Genomic DNA, 19,453 nt, shown 5'->3' with positions numbered 1-19,453 from the left:
AAATCACTTAGGAACGGAACAATATAATGGATGAAACCGCAATTTTAAAAAATCCAGCTTATAAATACAAGTCCAGTCCAAATGGCTGGAAACGAAAGCCACTAAGGCATCGCGGCATTAAAAACCATCACTGCGGTCAAAGGAACACAAGCAAAAAGGGGCTTAAAGGCCCAGGAAAAAGCAAAGCACCGCTTAGCAAACATCCTAGCAAGGCAGCAGGAAATAGGAAGACCAAGTACACGATGGATTAACCCACGGAAGGAAGCCACAGGATTGAGTTTTCAAGAGCTGTGGAAGGCAGGAAATTTTGAAGATTGCTCATTCATTGGGTCAGCCTAAGTCGGAGGGGGCTTGACAGCAAAGAGCGGCGCCGGCGAAGTATCAGAGAGGAAACTTTGAGAGACGGGTCCACCCACACTGAAAAAGCTTTCTGTCTCGTGCCTAGAAACCCCCAGGATCTCGGATACGCCCTCTGAAGCCCAGCAGGCATTTCTAGAACAGAAGCAGAACTTGGCAAAGTCCATCTTCCCCCAATTTAAACTTCCCAAGCTTTGGACACCGGATAATATTTGGGGAGCGAAGGAGCCTTGGCGCCTGAGCAAATTAAAAGGGTTTGCTTTTACACTGTTGACGCGCTCCCCCTGCTGCGGGATGTATGGTAGAAATTTTGTATGCTTTACCTGCCGGGACAGGCATTAGGATTCCTGACTGGAAATATGAACCTCCTGCCTTGATTTGTTTTTTTAAAAAAATTCAAAACGACGGGCTTCCTTTCTTGGGATCTCCCTCCTCCGTCCCAGCCTCTCACCATGTGAGCCTCCCATGGCGTGAGGCGCCTCCAAATATACCGTCGTTTGCTTCATCTAACTGTAGGCGAAGTCAACAAATCTTCGTAGTTTCCAACAGCATCTATGTCCTCAAGAATCATGCCGAGAGCCATTCAGAAAGGGCTCACGGTTTCTCAGGAACAGCGCATGAAAAACAACTTGCTTGGGACCACAGAAAAAGTCCCACCTTTAAGGACTAATCCTGCTACTAATGATAACATCCATGTTCCATCAAGTCATTTCTGAGTTTACGGGCGAACCTTTTCCAAGGTTTTCCAGGTCGAAAAGGCTCAGAAGTGTTTTACCCTTCCCTTCCTCTAGGGGCGCTGTGGGACTGTGCAGCTGGCCCAAAGCTACCCAGGCTGGCTCTTCTCCCAGAAGGGGAATCGAACTCCCAACCTCTGGCTCCATAATCAGATTTTCTAACCCACTGTGTTATCCAGGACGTTTAAGCTAGAAATTAGCCAACTGACGTAGATTGCTCCTGAGCCAACCTGCCAAAAAAGGAACTCACCAAACTAGCTTGCAGAGGGACCCATCTGTCCACGTTGGGGGGCCAGGGGGAGGATGTTCGTGAGACCCAATGGTCAGATCCTCAGAAACAGAGGATGATGTCACCCTCATGGCTATTTCAATGGGCTGGGTTATTTAAAAAGGCTGGCCCATCAAGAGCCTGAAGGCACCATTCCTGCATAGGTAGGTGTGAGTCATCTCCAGAGAAGAAAACCTCAGAGCTTGAATGATTGCACATATTTGAGTATAGAAAGAGGATCACAGGTATCTCCATTGTTTAGAGACATTCCTAAAACAGCGGGACGGAAAGGGTGTTTTTCTCAGGCATTCTACCCCAGGGTGGCCCACACGGGAAAGCTGATTCCCCCCCACCCCAGAAAAATGAGTTCGCTGTCACGGTCTCTTAATTTCTGCAAACGTTATTGGGCTAAATTCAAGTTTCTGGAGAATTCCAGCAATATATGTGGGATCTCTTAGTCAACCCTGACATTAAATCCCATGATTTTGCATGGATCTATAGATCTGGGACGGCTTTTTTAAAAAATAGGTTGTTGTGCCATGTTGCTTTTCAATGAATTTTTAGGATTTTAACTGTTTTTTAAAATAATACTGAATTCTTTTAAAATATTTACATGTTTTTTTTAAATTATTGTCTTAATGAGCGTTAAAGCCCCCTTTGGGTCCTTTTTAGGGAGAAAGGCAGAATGGAAATATTTCAAATAAAGAAATAAATTTACCCTACTGGGGATGAAAACTGGATCTTATTTCTACTTTCATATTGCATGGGGGTATTTTCCCATTGTTCTGATGCACCAGTTACTATGTTCTTTTGTTCTTTAACCTGTTTGCAAGGGATCTTTCATTTTTTGCCACATTGTGAGATAAATTGTCTTTTAAAAAAATAAAAATCAGAGTTCAGATGAGTTATTTTGCAAAAGTAACTTTTCAAATCCCCAAAAAGTGCATGGCTGGCAGCTGGTGAGGGATCCTGAGATTTGTACTAGTCTCCTTGCAAGCTTCATTAAAATATATACATCAATACTTAGAAAAAGATATAAAAGATTAAAAAAATCAATACATAAAAAGAATAGTTTTTTTTTAATGTCCAGCCTTTCTATTCTTCTGAGCTGGGATGATGCATCACTGAATGTAGTACGGTGCTTTTCTCAACCAGCACACATGCAGTTCCTCAACACACACACACACACACAAACACACACACCTCAACACCTTCCAATTCAATAGTTCTTTGATTCTAGCGTAAGCCGCACCAACCAATCTTGGAAACAGACCAAGAGATTTTGCAGCCTGAGGCAGAGGGCGAGAGAGTGCCCCCTCTCTCAGCCACTCTACCTAAAGGAGCAAACTGGGCACGTAGTGGAATCTTCCTTCAATGATGCTGATGAGACTGTGCCTTCTGCTCATCCCAATGGCTGGTTTAGAAGGTGTCGGGATAACACCTGTGGGGCACACACAGGCCTCTTCAACAGCCAGGGGACTCTGAAGCAGAAGCAGCTGGTGACTCCAAGGTCAAGCGGGTGATGAATCCACTTTGAGGTTGGGTTTGAACTTTATAGGAACTCTCCATGGTCCTGAATCCGATCTCCAACCCATCTTCAGCACCACAGAGAGCTCTTTTAAAGACGGGTGGATTCACCACTGTGTTAGCATTGGGACCACTGCCAGGGTGGGAGGAGGAGACTGATGCTATCGTCCCTAGCATTAGGCACGCGAAACGGATGCCTCCCTTTGCCCAATATGAGGGCCGACCCCAGCTGATCCTTAACACAGTCTGCCGGTCACTTACCATGACGGAATCATTCATGTTTCTCATCTGGAAGACGTCCATGGTGACTTCCCTGCGGCTGGAGGCTTCGCTGCCCGTTGGGTGCCCCGATTGGGGGAGATCAAAGTAAGTGCTGTCAGGTTCTCTGTTATCAAGAAGACCGTGAGGAATTAGCAGACCGAGCAGCCTTGAAGTCCAGCTCAGCCTTTGGCCATTTAACCCAAAGTCTCCTTGCTGCAGTGGGGAATTCTGGGAAATATAGTCCTTTACCCCAAGTAACATTTCCAAGTACTATGCCATTTGAGCATGCTGCTCCGTCCTCCTTGGGGTGTAAAGGAGGATTCAACACGGTGTGTGCAAAACCACAGTTCACATGGACCTCTTGAGGCCAAGTATGAGGGTTGGGAATTCTAGGTGTTACAGTCACCCCCCAAAAATCACTATCCCCCCCAGTCTTTGGGTGGGAGACTATCTATCCCTTGCTCAAACTCCACGTGTATAGATGCTGTACAGACACACTTACAAGGTACTCCAGAGATGTTCGAATGTGGTGCCTTCATCTGCTGGAGACGACCGGGCCATCTTTGCAGCTGGAGAACTGGAGGAAGGATAAATGGCCCTAAAAGGGGGAGGGCAGAAGAGAGAGAAAAAATCAGCACGAGTCAGATCTGGTAGAGCCTTGAGTGCGAAATATGTCTGCTTCCCTGTTTCTAACATTCAGAGGGGAGGGTCCATTCTCTGTGTGAGTGTGCTGTCAAGCCAAAACCAACTTATAGTGGCCCTAATTGGGTCCCTTTCAAGGTAAGTGAGCTATTTAAGCAGTGGCTTCACCTGCTCACCCAGTGAGTTTCTGTGGCTGAGGAGGGATTCGAACTCTGGCCTCTAGAGTCCAAGCCCATCACTCTTATCAGTGGCTCCCAACCTTGGACCTCCCAGATGGACTAAAACTCCCAGAAAGCATCATCACTAGCTGGGCTGGCCAGGATTTCTGGGAGTTGTAGTCCAAGAACATCTGGGGACCCAAGGTGGGGAACCACTGCTCCGTCTTGGACTACAACTCCCAGAAGCCTTCACCTCTAGCTGTGTGAGTGTGCCATCCCATAAGTACCCCTAAACACTCCTAGAAATGTGCTGATTTTTGGCTAGGGTGGAGGGTGATTGATGATGATGATGATGATGATGATGATGATGATGATGATGATCTTAGAACTGCAAGGCTGGAAGGGATCGTATGGGTCCTCAAGGAGGCACCCCTGGGGGGATTCGAACCCTCAATCTCTGGCTCCACAACCAGAGACCTTAAACCACTGAACTATCCAGCAGTTCCAATAACTTGATTTTTGCCCCACCTTTCTCTCCCTTCTGATGGATGTAAAATGTACCTGCTCCTGTTTCTCCAGAAAAGATCTTGTGATGGTATAAAAAGAATCATCATCACGCAGCAGAGTGGCATTGCAAGAGGTATTAAAAATGCTTAGGACCACGGCCAAAGTGGAACACTTCACAAGTCCTGCTCACTTCTCTCCAAGTATTCATGGGGCTTGAATCTCACCCATTGAAAACAATGGCAACACTATTTTTAAAAAACCAGCACAGAGCATTTTGCTGCCCAGCTCAGACAGCAAAGGATTCTGACCTACATCAATGAACTGGATTTAGACTTAGCCAAAGTAAACCAGAATCATTACAAATCAAAAATACAGAGAGAAACAGCTGGGAGAAAATTTATACACATGAAAGACACCCATGCCAGTGGACTGAATACAAGCCCAGGTTTCTCATGTCATTACCAAATGTAATACTTCTGCTGTTATCTACTGCCGCTGCTATTTTTTTTCCCACACCTCCCAGGCCCCATCTTTCAACACAATGCTCAAAGGTTAAAAACTGCCAGTATTCCCCACATTAACACAAGCCGTTCCTTCACTATCTTTTTTTTAACTTTTATATATATCCCCCACCCCTACTTCTCCCTCCTTTTTGCTCATGCGTGTCATCTGTTTTCTGTCTCCTGGAAGAATGCTTACAACCTAACATAGGCCATAGATCAATGCATGTGAAATGTAGGATGTGAGGGCGATCTGGCTGCGACATCTGTCACCCCATTGATCGCCAGGGTTGATTCGGCTGATCTGGCTGGCTAGGCGGGTGTCCCCTTCCTCCCTCACCGCTCCATGTGCGTCCCTCCCGAAGCTGCGCGCTCAGTGGAAGAGGACGACCATCCCAGATAGAAGGAGTGTACCGTTCTTCGGTCAAGGGTATACGATAGCTGCGCTCCCCTGCTAGAACCTCCAAACAAGCTCAAGGTCCATTTGTGAAATGTAACCACACACCCAAGACTCTTAGAGCCAATGAATATTTAGTTCATTTCACTTGTAAAATTGGAGTTTCGTCCAGTATAGCATTCGCTAGAGAAATATATTTCCATGGCGTCATTACTAAAACTGGCCATCAGAGAGAGCCAAAGACTATTTATGGTGTTCTCTGTTAAAAAAGCATTTGTTATAATCCATTTTTTTAAAAATGCATCCTTGGATGTAGGCTTGGAACCAGTATCTGTGGATATGGGGAACATAATGTATTTCCTTTCCAGCCCAAATCAGGACTTGGACTCTGATAGAGTAGCCACCATCAAACAACTTTGCAAGCTTTTGTGATGCTTTTGAATTGTGGTGCTGGAGGAGACTCTTGAGAGTCCCCTGGACTGCAAGGAGAACAAACCTATCTGTTCTGAAGGAAATCAACCCTGAGTGCTCCCTGGAAGGACGGATCCTGAAGCTGAGGCTCCAATACTTTGGCCATCTCATGAGAAGAGAAGATTCCCTAGAAAAGACCCTGATGCTGGGAGAGTGTGAAGGCAAGAGGAGAAGGGGACGACAGAGGAGGAGATGGTTGGACAGGGTCATCGAAGCGACCAACATGACTTTGACCTAACTCTGGGAGGCAGTGGAAGACAGGAGGGCCTGGCGTGCTCTGGTCCATGGGGTCACGAAGAGTAGGACACAACTTCACAACTAAACAACAACAACAACAAACTTCGTAAGGCATCCATATTCACCCGTGGTGCTTCAACTCCAAAAGGTAGATTTGGGGGGGAAAGAATTCCTGGAACCCTTCCACCAGTGTTGACTGCTGCAGTGTTTTGGAAACTTTAATCCAGAGTCATAATTCTTTCCAAGGACTGGCGGTGACCCACATTTAGCAACAGCCCACAAACAACAATTTTATAACCCTTATTGCCTGAATCTGGCCCAAGTTAAGCCAACAATGGGCTGTTTGTTTGTTTGTTTTTAAAAGATGCCACTGATTTGGGTGAGAGATTTAAAGCTGTCAGCCAACACACACATGTACCACATGGGTCAGCTTCCTTTTAAATCAAGGGCCCTTGGCCCACTATGTAGTTTTTAAAATCCTGACCGTTCGAATGAGCAACATTGAAGCAGTGCCAAAATCTGATCATCGGTGACCAGATGCCTGGAAACCTTCTGCCCTGTGTCTTTTGTATGTGCCGGCTAGAGCATTCTGGGCTTTGTTGTCCCAAAAGCGAGGAGTGGGCGTCATAACTGAAGCCAGTGCGTCAAGCAAGCGCAATGAACTCTGTCCTTCCATTTCGCCGAGAGATCTGTTTGCTGCTCACTCTGCTTCCAGCTAGGATCTGTTCTCGATCCTGCCAGAGTGCAGGAGACGTCATCATGGGCTCAAGTGACAGGAAGCCAGATTTCGACTGAATATTAGGAAAAACTTCTCAATTGTTTGAGCAGTACGATGATGGAACCTTGGCAAGTGGTGAGTGTTCCAACACTGAAAGCCTTTAAGAGAAAACTGGGCCACCTTCCGCTTTGAGTTGGATTCCTGCCTTGAGCAGGGGGTTGGGCTTGATGGCCTTAGAGGCCCCTTCCTACTCCGTGATTCTATGATTCAGCAATGCCACCTTAGAGAACGTGCACCAATACGTCATGCCAGTGAATCAGCGTAGAAGGCGGACATTGCTTTCCCTCTGCTTCCAGTGTTCAGCCCCTTCAACGGAACAACAGATAAAGCCATCCTAGGTCGCAATCCGCTTCTCCTAAGCTAGACCTTTTCGTCAAAAAGCCCCGGTGAGCTGGTGAGAGGAGAGGGAGAAAATATAACTTACCCGATGGTACCCCCCCTGGGGGTTGGGGGGTCCCCCCTCCCTCTGAGCGAGGCTTTAAAAGATTGAGATTTTTGTACCGAGCAGATCGTCAACTCGGTAGCGTCCCGGTCTCCAAGGTGATGACACTGGAGCTGTTGAAAGCTATGCAGAGGAGGGGAAAAAATAAACCCTGCACACTCCTTCCTGAAACACCGAGTGTAGCAGGCAGGGTTCCCGCGTTCCACCAAGAGTGTCGGCCTTGAAGAGCGAATTAATCCTGTAATGAAGCCAGTCTCCCGGGTTCAAAGCTGGCTGACCTGCAGCCTCTCATGGGGAACATTCTTTGCCTGTGAATTTCTCCTGCTCAGGTCTCCTTGGGAGGCTTTTAACATCCCAAGAAGGCAGGTTTCTCTGGGAAAGAGCGCCATGCCGGGAAAGGGGGAAAGGCAGCAGGAAAAGAGGAAGACCCCAAGATGAGAGGGAATGATTCCTGAAAGGAAGCCACAGGGCTTGACATTTGCAAGAACTGAGCTGAGCAGTGGAAGGAAGCCCATTTTGGAGACGGCTCTTCCATAGGGTTGCCGTAAGTCAAGATGACTTGATGGCCCTTAACAACAACGCAAAAACAGAGAGAGATGCAATGGTGAGAGGGCTCCACAACTTGTGCCCTCGCCTGTGTGAAGAAACTATTTTATTTATATATTTATTACCTGTCTAGATTCCCTTTTTCAAACGGGAGTTTTTAAATTTTAAAGTTCTGCTTTCTTAACTCCGGCTAGCCTCCTGTTGGGAATTTATGCGTGCGTAACTGGAATCGCCAAAAAAAGTCCAGCAGGGAACTGCCACGAATTTAAAAAACACACGAGTCATGCGCCCGTCGCACAACCAAGTGAACAACTAGAAAAGCAAGCAGGAGAATGAATTACAATCCGCGACTGCAATTTACACAACATTTGCACACATGCACCCCAAAATTGATAACAGGGTTTTGGCCACTGTGGACCACAGATAGGAAGATGGGGTCTCCCTGACCCTTCTGACACCCTGATTTTTAAAATCATTATTGTAATAAGGCCATTATAGGCAAACTTGCCACATTGTCGTGACATTTTTAAGAATTAATCCAGTTTCTTATCCATCCTAAGTTGTGCGGTGGATTTAGGTGCGATGTTCTGTGTTTTCAGAAAGTTCTCTGCCGCTTGGACCACGCTGATGGCGGAGAGCTGTTTGGTCACTGAGTTCATTGAAATCAATGAATATTTTCCTCAAATATCTTCTGAAGCAGTGGATCTTCTGTGGGGAGGCGGGGGTCACGCATGAAAGCAGCTTCGGATACACGACAATATTTCCCCTTTTTAAAATCCAATTAGTTGGCTTGTTGACCCACAAAAGCAGCTTTTTCCTGGAAAGTGGAAGGAAGGTGGGTCACTGTTGTTCTTGATTTTCTCTCATTACCATCCACAATTAGCTAAAACACCGGCCATGATCGAAAATTAAGAATCAAGCCACAAGTTGGGACATGCTTTGTGTAGAAAACAAACGGAACAGAAAAGATGATTGAAGATGCTGATAATTACAAGAGGGTCTTGTTGACATTTCTGGGCGTCAGGGAAGGATGGGTGGGGCGGGGAAATTGAAGGTTAATTATCTGATGGTGTGCCTTGCATGCAATTAAGCAGCCGTACGGATGGTCTCCTCTTTGAATGTATTTTTCCAACACCTCAACTGTCTTTGAAGGTTTTCTGCGGTATCGGCGCTGCAACAGCTTTTCTGAAAACCAAACGCCTTGCCTTAAGATTTCAGAGACAAAAGGGAAAGAACGGTCCATTGTAGATTAGCCTGCAGACGTTTTGCATTAGCTAATTGCAAAAACCGCCACCTTAGATCTGCAGAGCTGGAAGGGACCCTGAGGATCATCCGGTCCAGCCCCTGGGGGGGGAGATTCGAACCCCCAACCTCTGACTCTACCTTAAAAGCTATCCAGCAGTTCTTAGCCTCCTTATTGCCAGGATGCTCACATAACCAATACTTCATAAGCTCGTTCTTCATTCACTTTGGTTGGGTCCCCCCCAAAAAAATTATCACACACACAGGTTATCAAGCTATGACCCAACCGTTCTACTCGATATGACTAAGAAAGTGGAACAAAATCCAGAAAAGTTAATTCTGAATTAAATATGAGTTTCAAAGGTACCACGAGATATCTTTGTTTTTTTAAAATACATATTGCTCCAAATCCTGTACCTTAAATAGCATTTCAGTAGGGTCCTTGAATCAATATTTTGGCAAGTCACCTCTTTCATAAACTCCATAGTCCAGCTATGAAATGACCCCCTTTCATAGTCATTTATAGAGGCCCTCTCTGGTTCCTTACAGACCTCTTGGTACGAGCTATAAACTGTATAACCGAAGCTGTGCTCAGTGCAAAGACTTCCTCTAGCCACGTGCAGAGTGCTTTCCTTCGAAACACGCACTTCGAATTCAGAGTCAGAGCCTGCAAGCTCCAATCTTCCAGGAGAACCCTCCCCTTCCAGAAATTTAAAAAAAAGGCCGCCTCTGTTATGAAATCTGCAGTCCAGATTTTAACAACCGCAGGTGTGCAGAATGCTGCCGGTTTAATCCGGCATTTCCAGGACACCAGTTTTGCAGAGGCTGTGTTGGGAACAGACAGGTATTTCAGGTGAGTGTAACAGTGACGGTAACTCTGTACCTGCCCTGGCCAATTAGTCGGGAACATCCCTCTTTCTCCTTGGTTCCCCCCCATGAGATCGAATCTTTGGGGGCCTTTTTAACTGCAATAAACAGACGGCAAGCAATTAAAAGCCCACACAACTGGTAAAGGCAGAAAGGTGAATTGATTCTCCAGCTGCTTCCTGGCGCTGAGCACCTTAGAAGCAGGGTTGGAAAGGAAAAAAACCCAATTTAGGTATTTTTATTTGTGTTATTCCTCAAAATGCATGGGGCCCACAAACCTTAACTCCACAGTGACACAGACATGAATAAAGCCCAATACAAAGAGGTAAAAACAGGGGGGGGGGAACGAACTTTTGCACCCTGCAATAAAGTCATAATTCAGTGAAATCTGATTGGAGGTGCAAAATTTCCAAAAATGTCCATTTTTCCAGGGAAAACTTGCCTTAAGTTCTGTTGCCTGGAGAGAGAGAAATGGAAATTTCCAGTTGATATCAGTTGATCCAGTCTAGACAACTTTGCATGCATATATACATGGATCACAGATAAGAAGACGGGGTCTCCCTGCCCCTTCTGACACCTTGATGTTTAAATTCATTATTGTAATAATGCCATTATAGGGTTAAGACAGACGTATATATTTGGGGGGAGACATTTCCCCCCTGTTTTTTTCTGGGGGGAAAAGGAAATTTTTGGAAATTTTACATCCCTAAGTCTGATATAAACACTCTTTAAAGGAAAGGGTGGAGAAAATTCTGGGGGTGGGGTGTTTAAGGTTAAAAATGTGTGTCCAAAATATCCATGCTTTATCTTAAAAGAGGCTTTTCTTGATATCTGTTTTGCCATGTGAAAACCCTTTGCCAAAACTGAGACACAACTGGATGTTGCAACCACAACGATCGATCCAGGCTAACATCTGATAGAACAGAACCTTTTTAAAAGGGGCCACCACAGAGAAGGCCCTGCTGAACGATGTTACATAGTCAACATCTGGCAGCACCTGCTACCTTGGTCCTTATTCCTTTCCTTCTCTCTAAATGGGGGGCTGGAAAACACTGAGACCGAATGACTTGGGTCCCCGTCGGCAGTCCAGACCCCAAATATCTTCTCAGATCAGCCTCACCTTGCTATCTCAGGTACAGGAGACTCACTGAATCAATGCCAAATCAAGAGTGAATGGGGGGGGGCTTGGGTAGGGTGACCGGCTATAATATTTGTTATCCCTAAAGCAGAGTTAGATGATGACTGATGCAGCTAATACCTTCGTTACCAATGTAACTAATACTTTAGTTACTAATGCAAAAACTACCTTTGTTACAAATAGACTACAATATAACACAACTCATACCTTTGTTAGAAATGTAACTACTCCTTTTGTTTTTACTAATATAACTAATGCATGTGTTAAAAACATAACCGATGCTTTGATACGAATGTAACTAATACACTGGCTTTCCCCGAGTTCTTGTGGTTGCTGTCGCTGCCATCATCCTCAACATCATCCCTCATGCACCGCAGGCTAGAAAGGGGAGTCTGTGTCATCTGTCTTAACCCGTTCTTAGCCCTTTGCTCAGATGTTCAAGGAGGACTGGAGGTAAGCCTGCCTTGTTTGTTTATCTGTTTATTTGTCTGTCTCGCCTTTCCTCTTAAGGAGAACCCAAGGCGGCTAATTCCCCTGGGATGTTCAAGGACCTTATTAATTTCGGCGCTCGAGGCCCGGAGCCTGGGAGGAATGACCGTGGGGAGAATTCTCCCTTCCCGGCCCCAGGCCAGAACAGATGCAAAGGAAACGGTGTGCCCTCAGATGGATCTTGTTTTCTCCACGCTCACCGGGGAGCTCCTGCTTTAGATTAGTTCTGTTACAATTTGTACCTGCCGGAGTGCAGAATCCCCTCGTCGGTTACACTAACCTCTATGGCAACTGCCATAGAAACACACCGTGGAACCACGCCGGCCGGGTGACCCCACGCTCATGCAGACAAGGCTCCTCCCAGGCCACTGGTGGGTGGCAACCTGGCACGTTCTTAAATGGGGCAAAAATCCAAGTTTTAGGGCCTTTTTCTGTCTATTTGGACCTTTCGGCTTCCACGGCCTTTAAGCAGGACTTTAAGCTTCTTAACTGTGGGCAGGATGGTTTCCAGGGAGAGACCGGGGCTATAGCCCCGCTGCCAGCATCCCCAGAAAGCTGCGTTTGGAAGAACAACAGCCCAGGGCTGTGTTGACCAATGGTCAGAGTCGGCCTAAAGCCGCAGCATGTATTCCTAACTTTTCCTTAGGGGTTGTGAGACTCAATAGGCAGGCGGACCCGACTGGAGACAGACAGTTTGAGAGAGCTTGGGAGACTTAGGCTGCAACATGACAGAGAGAGGATGACATTTTCCAGAAAGAAAGAGAGGCGAGACTGGCTGAGAGGGAGCAAAACAAAAATGTAACTTTTCTCAGGCTCCCTGACTGAAGTATGTTCACTCTTGCTCCCCGCTTCTGGAGAGCCAACAGAAATGGTGAAGGTGTGGTGGCTAGAGGGAGAGAGGCTGAAAAACTCCATTTTTCCTTCCACAGAGGGATCACTATTGATTTCTCTATCATCATATCTATCTATCCATCAGTTTTCCTGTATGCCCATCCAGTGCCTGATTCACACACACACACACACACTAATAGACAAGCCACAGCTTTGGGTGTCAAATCATAAGGAAGGAAGGAAGGAAGGAAGGAAGGAAGGAAGGAAGGAAGGAAGGAAGGAAGGAAGGAAGGAAGGAAGGGAGGGAGGAAGGAAGGAAGGAAGGAATTTGTTTGAATAATACACATTTTTGGTAATGCAATGAGGCCTCTCCGACTTGACACAGATGCTTAGCATGTCTTAATCTCATCTTGTTCCTGTCTGTTTATTTGTCTATTTGCTCTTCTCTCTGTCTGTCTTCCTCATGCCTCTCTCTCCTTCTCTCTCTCTCTCTCTCTCTCTCTCTCTCGCTCTCTCTCTGTGGGTGTGTGTATGTCCATGACCCCTCCTGTGTGGGGGCTAACTGCCCCCATCCCAGATGTCATTTAATCAGCAAGGGAACTTCACCAATTTGAAACCTGACACTGTACAAACAAGAGGTGCTGGACCACAATTCCCATTATCCCCATTCATTTGGTGTATGTGTGTGATGGGAGTTGTAGTGACACACACATGGCGAGATGGGTGCTTTAAAAGGTCTTCAGAGTTTTGACCAGATCTGGTGCTTGGTCTGACTTTTAATTCCTGGAGATGAAGAATAAATAGGTAGAGCATAGAATTGTCTCATGGGAAGGGATCCCCCATGGGTCATCTAGACTGACCCCTTGCCAAGGCAGAAATCAATGGCTCAGTTGATGGCTAAGACAGAGACAGAGGACAGATGAGTAGATAGATGGGTAATGGAGCAGAGAGAGAGCAAGGGAGAGAGAGATGGGATGGATCAGGTCCCTGGTATATTTAAAGCAAACCTATCAAAATCAGGGCCAATATGGTATTGTGATTAGTGTGTCTGATTGGCTGTGGGGAGATCCAGATTCAAATTCCTACATAGCCATAGTAATTCACCAAGGTGACCTTGAGCTAGTCTTTTTTCCTCCACCCGACCCACCTCACAGGGCTGTTGTCATGAGGAGGAAGCTGGGAAGGATGTTGGCCGTTGTGTTTAAGCTGTCATGAACTCACAACACAAAGAAATGAAACAAACGAGCAAGCATTAGCCAGGATGAGCATGAGGGATATTCAGGGGGGCATCAACCTGGATTCAACCCACTGTCCTCTTCCCCCCCCCCAAAAAAGTGTAGAACCTCCATAACCTGGTGCAGTAAACCTGCCAGTTGGCCATGAGCATCCAGAGGACTCCTTCTTTCTTGGCCCATGGCCTCGATCCCGCTTCTTTTCCCTACCTGGCTGACTCGAGAGTTGGCTGCTCCTGTTGCCCAAGGGGAGGGCTCCCAGGTACTGGTCCCCCCTGGCCCAGGCAAAACCCCCTGGCTCATCTCGGGGGCGGGAGGGGCGCGTGGTGTCCCTCCTTCTGCCCGGCTTGGAAGGGGTGTCCGGATGGCCTGCAGACTCTTCCTCCGTCCTTTGCCCATCAGAGGCAGCCAGGAGGAAAGGGGGGGGCAGTGCCCGCCGGTGTTGCCGGGCTTGTTTTCTTTAACCCTTTCCTGGGAGGCTCTTGCAGGAGGAAAAGGGCGCCTTTTGGGTGAGGTCAGGCGGGAACAGAGAAACAGGAGAGGAGGAGGTGGAGGGAGGCGTGCGCTCCTCCCCAGCCCCATTTCGCCTCCAATCCCAAATCAAACCCCCGTTGCCTCCCCTGCGAAGCTTAAAACAGGATCACAAGGACAGACTCGGTGAACAAAAAATCCTAGCAACGCTCACAACTGCATAAAATCACAAAGTGTTAAATATACATATATATGTATTCTCCCCAGAGAAACCCCTATGACTTGTCTGTCTGTCTGTCTGTCTGTCTGTCTGTCTATCATTTTATTTGTTTACAATATTTTTGCCCTGCCTTAAAACACAAACACACAAGGCAGCTCATGATCTTGAAAGATATTTAAAGCTCAAAACAATGAGTCTACAAGGGCGGTTTACAGCATCAAAAGACAATACTGAGACCTAAGAACAGTGAATATAAAAGGCCGTCTTACATAATTAAAAGAGAGTATGGAATCTATATTAAAAAAGTATGCAAGTATTAAAAAGGAATGAACGAAAGCCACTCCGAGATGGTAAACCGAAGTAGTACTAAAAGACCTGTCAGAGCAGCAGTGCATAATAATGCATAATGATAGATAGATAGATAGATAGATAGATAGATAGATAGATAGATAGATAGATAGATAGATAGATAGATAGATAGATAGATAGATAGATAGATAGATAGATAGATAGATAGATAGATAGATAGATAGATAGATGCTTTATGCAAAAAAACAGGATTTTATTATATTAATAAAAGTTAATGTCCAGCCCGCCAAAATTCAGAATGAATATTTATTTACTTAATATTTAATTATTACATGTTTATGCCACCCTGCTTAGGGAAAAATCCACTGATTTGGACAGTGCTGTACAGACTATATAATTATCGTCATGTGTAGTGTATGTGTGTATACACACAAACACAGAATGCACACAGGTATATATATATGATTTGTGTGTGTGTGTGTGTGTGTACACACACATACACACACAGAATGTATAAATTGCATACAACAGCAGAACGTAAATATTTTGCAAGGTTGTCTGCATACTCTTTTTGCTCCGTGTTATGTATTTCTTTAAAGATTATATTTATATTATCAATATTCTTTGTATAAAAATTCTTTTTTTCCCCACGTGTCCTAATTCTCAATGCTATTTAAATTGCGTCCCTTTCTTGGAACGTGATCTTTATGGATCAGGCCCAACCTGAGATCTTTTGATACAAGGCGGGTTAGAAATCTTGTCATGAAATATATAAATACCAATGCCATACACGCCGGCACTTTCGTGGAATAATCTTTTGGCAGGTTTTCCTTGTGACGTAGCTTGCTGGTAGTGGTTCCCCGTTACAGCATTTTGCCCCAGTAACTTCTCCACCGTTCTCTGGCTGACACGCAGATCTGGGTCCTCCTCGTTTCTCTAGACAGCGGCTGCTCAGAGAGACACGTGTCTTCCCTATTCCCACGTGCCGGTGGGGAAAAACACAGGCGCGCTCTGCGTTCGATTGGCGGGGGAAACACGTCCGCCTCTCTAAATCTTTAGTGTCATCGATGCCTCTAATCCGCTATTTTCTCTTCTAACCTTTCCACGCGTTTCTGCCCACATCCACGTTTCCTCGTGTTTTGCTTTATTTATTTATTTTTTTAATTTTAGGATTTATATATAATCTCTCCAGGGGGATTTTGCTGTAGATCTCATATCTCGGGCATCCTTCTGTCCTACGTCTCTCCCTTCACACGCACAGAAATGTTAGTAAGGTGGCGGTGGGGTTTTGGGCTCACAATCCCCAAAACTGCACATTTTGGGATTTGTAGTCTTAAAAAAAAAACCATAACATCTCCAGATCGACTAAAACCCGTAACATTCCCAACTGGGGGAGACCTTTTGAAGTCCCTGGGAAGTACGGTAGTGCAATGGAGGGGATGAAGATACTCCATTCATTCAATGGGGCGACTCTTAACTAAGAGGGAAATTATATTTAACTCACAACTTCCGTTCATTCTGGACGAGCTGATTTCAAATCAACTCCTTGCGGTGCTTCTACTTCTTTGCATACATCACTAAAAATCATAAATAATTATAATTTTTAAAACACCCTAATCCCTCCTTCCAGTTTTCTCGTCTTTCTTACACCGCCTTTAAAAAAAAGAGAAGACAGGATTTCATTTTTTAAAATCCAAATTATTCTGAAGTTTTTACCATGCCTTTCCCAAAATTCACAAACACACCCATTTAAAAACAACAGCATCTATTAATTCTCCAGGGGGACGTTTTGATTGCCATTCAATTGCTATTGAGAATGAAGCCAGGGAGACTCATAGAGGAAAAAATCTATCTTTATTATTATTATTTCCTTTATAAGCAGCGCAGCAAATGGTGGCTGGCTTTAGTTCCTTAAATATTATTAGGTCACCCCCCCCCAAAAAAAAAGACCTACGAGATTCTAGGCATTATTACTGTTGCTATTGTTGTTATTATGGTTTGCTATTGCTAGTGTTCAATGCCGTCCCCACGCTTTCTGATCACCGGGAACAACGCCGCCCGCCCCCCCCCAAAAAATATTAATCGCAAAAGCTATGTAAGAAAAGGTGAAATATACCTTAAGAGAACGCAAGACACCCCTTCAGAGATTGGTTGCCTCGCGCAGAATCCTGTATGTTCTCCTTCTTTGCGGGTGTTTTAATTTTTTATTTCCTAATTTTTTTTCCTTGGGTGCCTGGCGGGTGGTTCGTTTGTTGTTTACGCGAACTCTCTTTATTAGTTGGGGGGGGGGGGAGAAACGGGGGTGGTTGTCTGACTGAATAGGGATCGGCTGTTACCACAAGCAATAATTGGTGTAACAGATTAAACACCCAGCAGAACAGAGGGAAGGATCTCATCCTGAAAAAATAGAATTGAATAGAATAGAGTTTCACGGCTGTGCAGAGGGAGCTTGAAAACTCAGAAGTAATAATATATGAGGAAATTATTCCAATATTAGAATTCTAATATGCTCACCGTTCTAATATTCAAATATTCCAGTATTCGATTTTCAATATTCTCATACTAGAATTCTTAAAATTCTAATATTCGAATTCTAATATTCTAGTATTCGAATTCTAATATTCCAATATTCGAACGCTAATATTCTAATATTCGAATTCTAATATTCTAATACAGTATTTCAGGATTCGAATTCTAATATCGGAGTTTTAATATTCTGATATTAGAATTCTAATATTTCAATGTTAGAATGACTTTATTATATGAATTCTCTTCTTATAGCGCCGTTATTGTACATGGAAAAGAAACAAAACCAGGATCAGAACGAAATGAAGGCAAGGGACCAGTAATTCGGATCAGCCTGAAAACAGACCTCGCACTTAAAACGGGACTCCTTGCTCTCTGGCCGCCGTCCCCAGCCCGCGAATAAATCCGGATCGAAGTTGCGAGACGATGCCATGGGGAAGTGCCCTTCTCCTGAATCCGAATCGACTCCCCGCGGGTCCCAGGGAGCCCCACCAGAATCGCCCAAGTCGAACGAGCGAGCGCTGAGTTCGAATTCTGCCACCAGGCTCTCCGGGTGTAAACGGGGCAGTGGGCGCTCCTCCGACGAAGCGGGCCTGCGTGGTTTCTTCACCCACCTTCCTCCCATCGCCTTAGGTTTTATGAGGCCAAATCTCTGCCCCTCTGTTCTTAAACACCGTTCAGCATTTGATTTTATTGAATTAAGGCAAGGGAATATGCAAAATGCTGACTGCTCCGCCTTGAACTGTGGGATCATTAAGATGATAGTAATGCTGTTCCTATGAGGAGGAGGAGGAGGAGGAGGAGGAGGAGGAGGAAGAAGAAAATTATCAGGTTCCTGAAACATCAGTTGGTGAGCACACCAAGAGCTGCATTTATATATTTGTTTCTTTCGCATGTGCGCATTTTATTGGTGTGAGGACGGTAAGCCGCCTGGAGGCCGGATCCCTATTTTGGGCACCTCATGAGAAGGCAGGATTCTCTGGAATAGACAGTAAGGCTAGAAAAAGTTGAAAGCAGCAGGAAAAGAGGAAGATCCAATATGAGATGGACTGACTTGCTAAAGGAAGCCACAGGCTTGGGTTTGCAAGACCTGAGCAGACCACCGCACATAGAATTCCTTGTGAGTAAATGTCCTGAAGCTATATATTTGACCTCCAGGGACACAGACATCACACGAAAGCTTGTATATTTATTTTAAAGGTTCCCCCCCCCCATGAACCCACAGCAGAAAAGGAAGTTCGCTTTCTCCAAACCTTTCGTGCAGGAAAAAGAAAAAGAAAGGAAGGAAAGAAAGAAATGAAAACGAAGAATCTAAAGACTCTTAAAACAACTGCTTATTTCTTCCTCTTAAAAAGGTTGTCCCTCTAGGCTCGTATATGTTTCAGTGCCACGCATGTTTCAGTGCCACGCGCCTTTGGAGTCCTAGAAAATATAAGCTGGGCTGTCTCTCAATGGGGGGAAAAAAGAGGAGAGAAAAGTCCTGATCTGCTCAATGCGGATGGGAAATGGTTGGCTTCAGGAAATGTTCCCGATGCGCGTCTTCGAATCACCTGGAAGGGACTTAAAGGGTTAAAGTCCCAAGGCTCAGGAGTGACACGCAACTTCCTGGGAGTTTTCTGGCATCGTTTCAATGGCAGAGCCGGGGAGGGGGGGGGGAAGCGGTGATGACCTTGAAACTGGGGGCAAAAATTGCATTTTGGACGACAAGTCCCAAAATCCACAGCCAGCAACTACATTTTCCTGTGCTCTGAAATTGGTCTTTGGGACCCTTCCTCCCTTCCCCCTTTCTCTCTTTTCCTTCCTTCCTTCCTTCCTTCCTTCCTTCCTTCCTTCCTTCCTTCCTTCCTTCCTTCTTGCAATAGAGGTACCAGACTCTCGCTGTTGGTGCACTCTGGGTTCTGTAGTCCCCCAAAGTAACTTTTCCTGGCTTCTTTTGCAGCCCTCTGTGCTTGGCCAATGAGCTGATCTTACAGCTCCTCTCTTCCTCCACTCCCAGCATCACCAATCCGCGAGTGTGGTGTGAGCCAGGATAATGGATGTTGTAGTCGCGCCAATGTAGAAGCAGTGATGGGCAAGGGCACCAGGTGATCCACCCTGCCAGGCAGAGGATTGTTAATGTTTCCGACAGAAGCCTTTTCCTGGAGATTTACAACACCGAACATGCTGGGAATTTTTTGCACATTCTGCCCCTGACAAGGAATATTAAACTGTGCCCTACAGAACTGGCCTAGTTCATTGACCCAAAACTGCACCCTAAAACTGTAATACTGGGTGTTGTCGTCTAAAAGCAACCTTTTCCAAGC

At 45.5% G+C, this 19,453-nt stretch overlaps 1 protein-coding gene across 1 annotated transcript in view; it reads right to left on the bottom strand.

Moving 5' to 3' along the window:
• Window positions 1-7,372, bottom strand: part of TP73 (tumor protein p73) — a 54,724-nt gene extending 47,352 nt beyond the window's left edge. Inside the window, exons 1-3 of the mRNA XM_020808026.3 lie at window positions 7,262-7,372; window positions 3,650-3,745; window positions 3,148-3,271 (exon numbers count right to left, since the gene is read on the bottom strand). Of these exons, the coding sequence (XP_020663685.3) occupies window positions 3,148-3,271; window positions 3,650-3,708 (183 nt within the window). The 5' untranslated portion in view covers window positions 3,709-3,745; window positions 7,262-7,372. The remainder of the gene's footprint in view (window positions 1-3,147; window positions 3,272-3,649; window positions 3,746-7,261) is intronic.
• Between the last annotated feature and the right edge of the window lie 12,081 nt (window positions 7,373-19,453).

This window comes from Pogona vitticeps, chromosome 7, assembly GCF_051106095.1.
Source record: "Pogona vitticeps strain Pit_001003342236 chromosome 7, PviZW2.1, whole genome shotgun sequence".
In the NCBI taxonomy this organism is placed as follows: domain Eukaryota; kingdom Metazoa; phylum Chordata; class Lepidosauria; order Squamata; family Agamidae; genus Pogona; species Pogona vitticeps.
The sequence above is the reverse complement of the archived record's forward strand: the minus strand, read 5'-3'. Positions and strand labels throughout refer to the sequence as shown.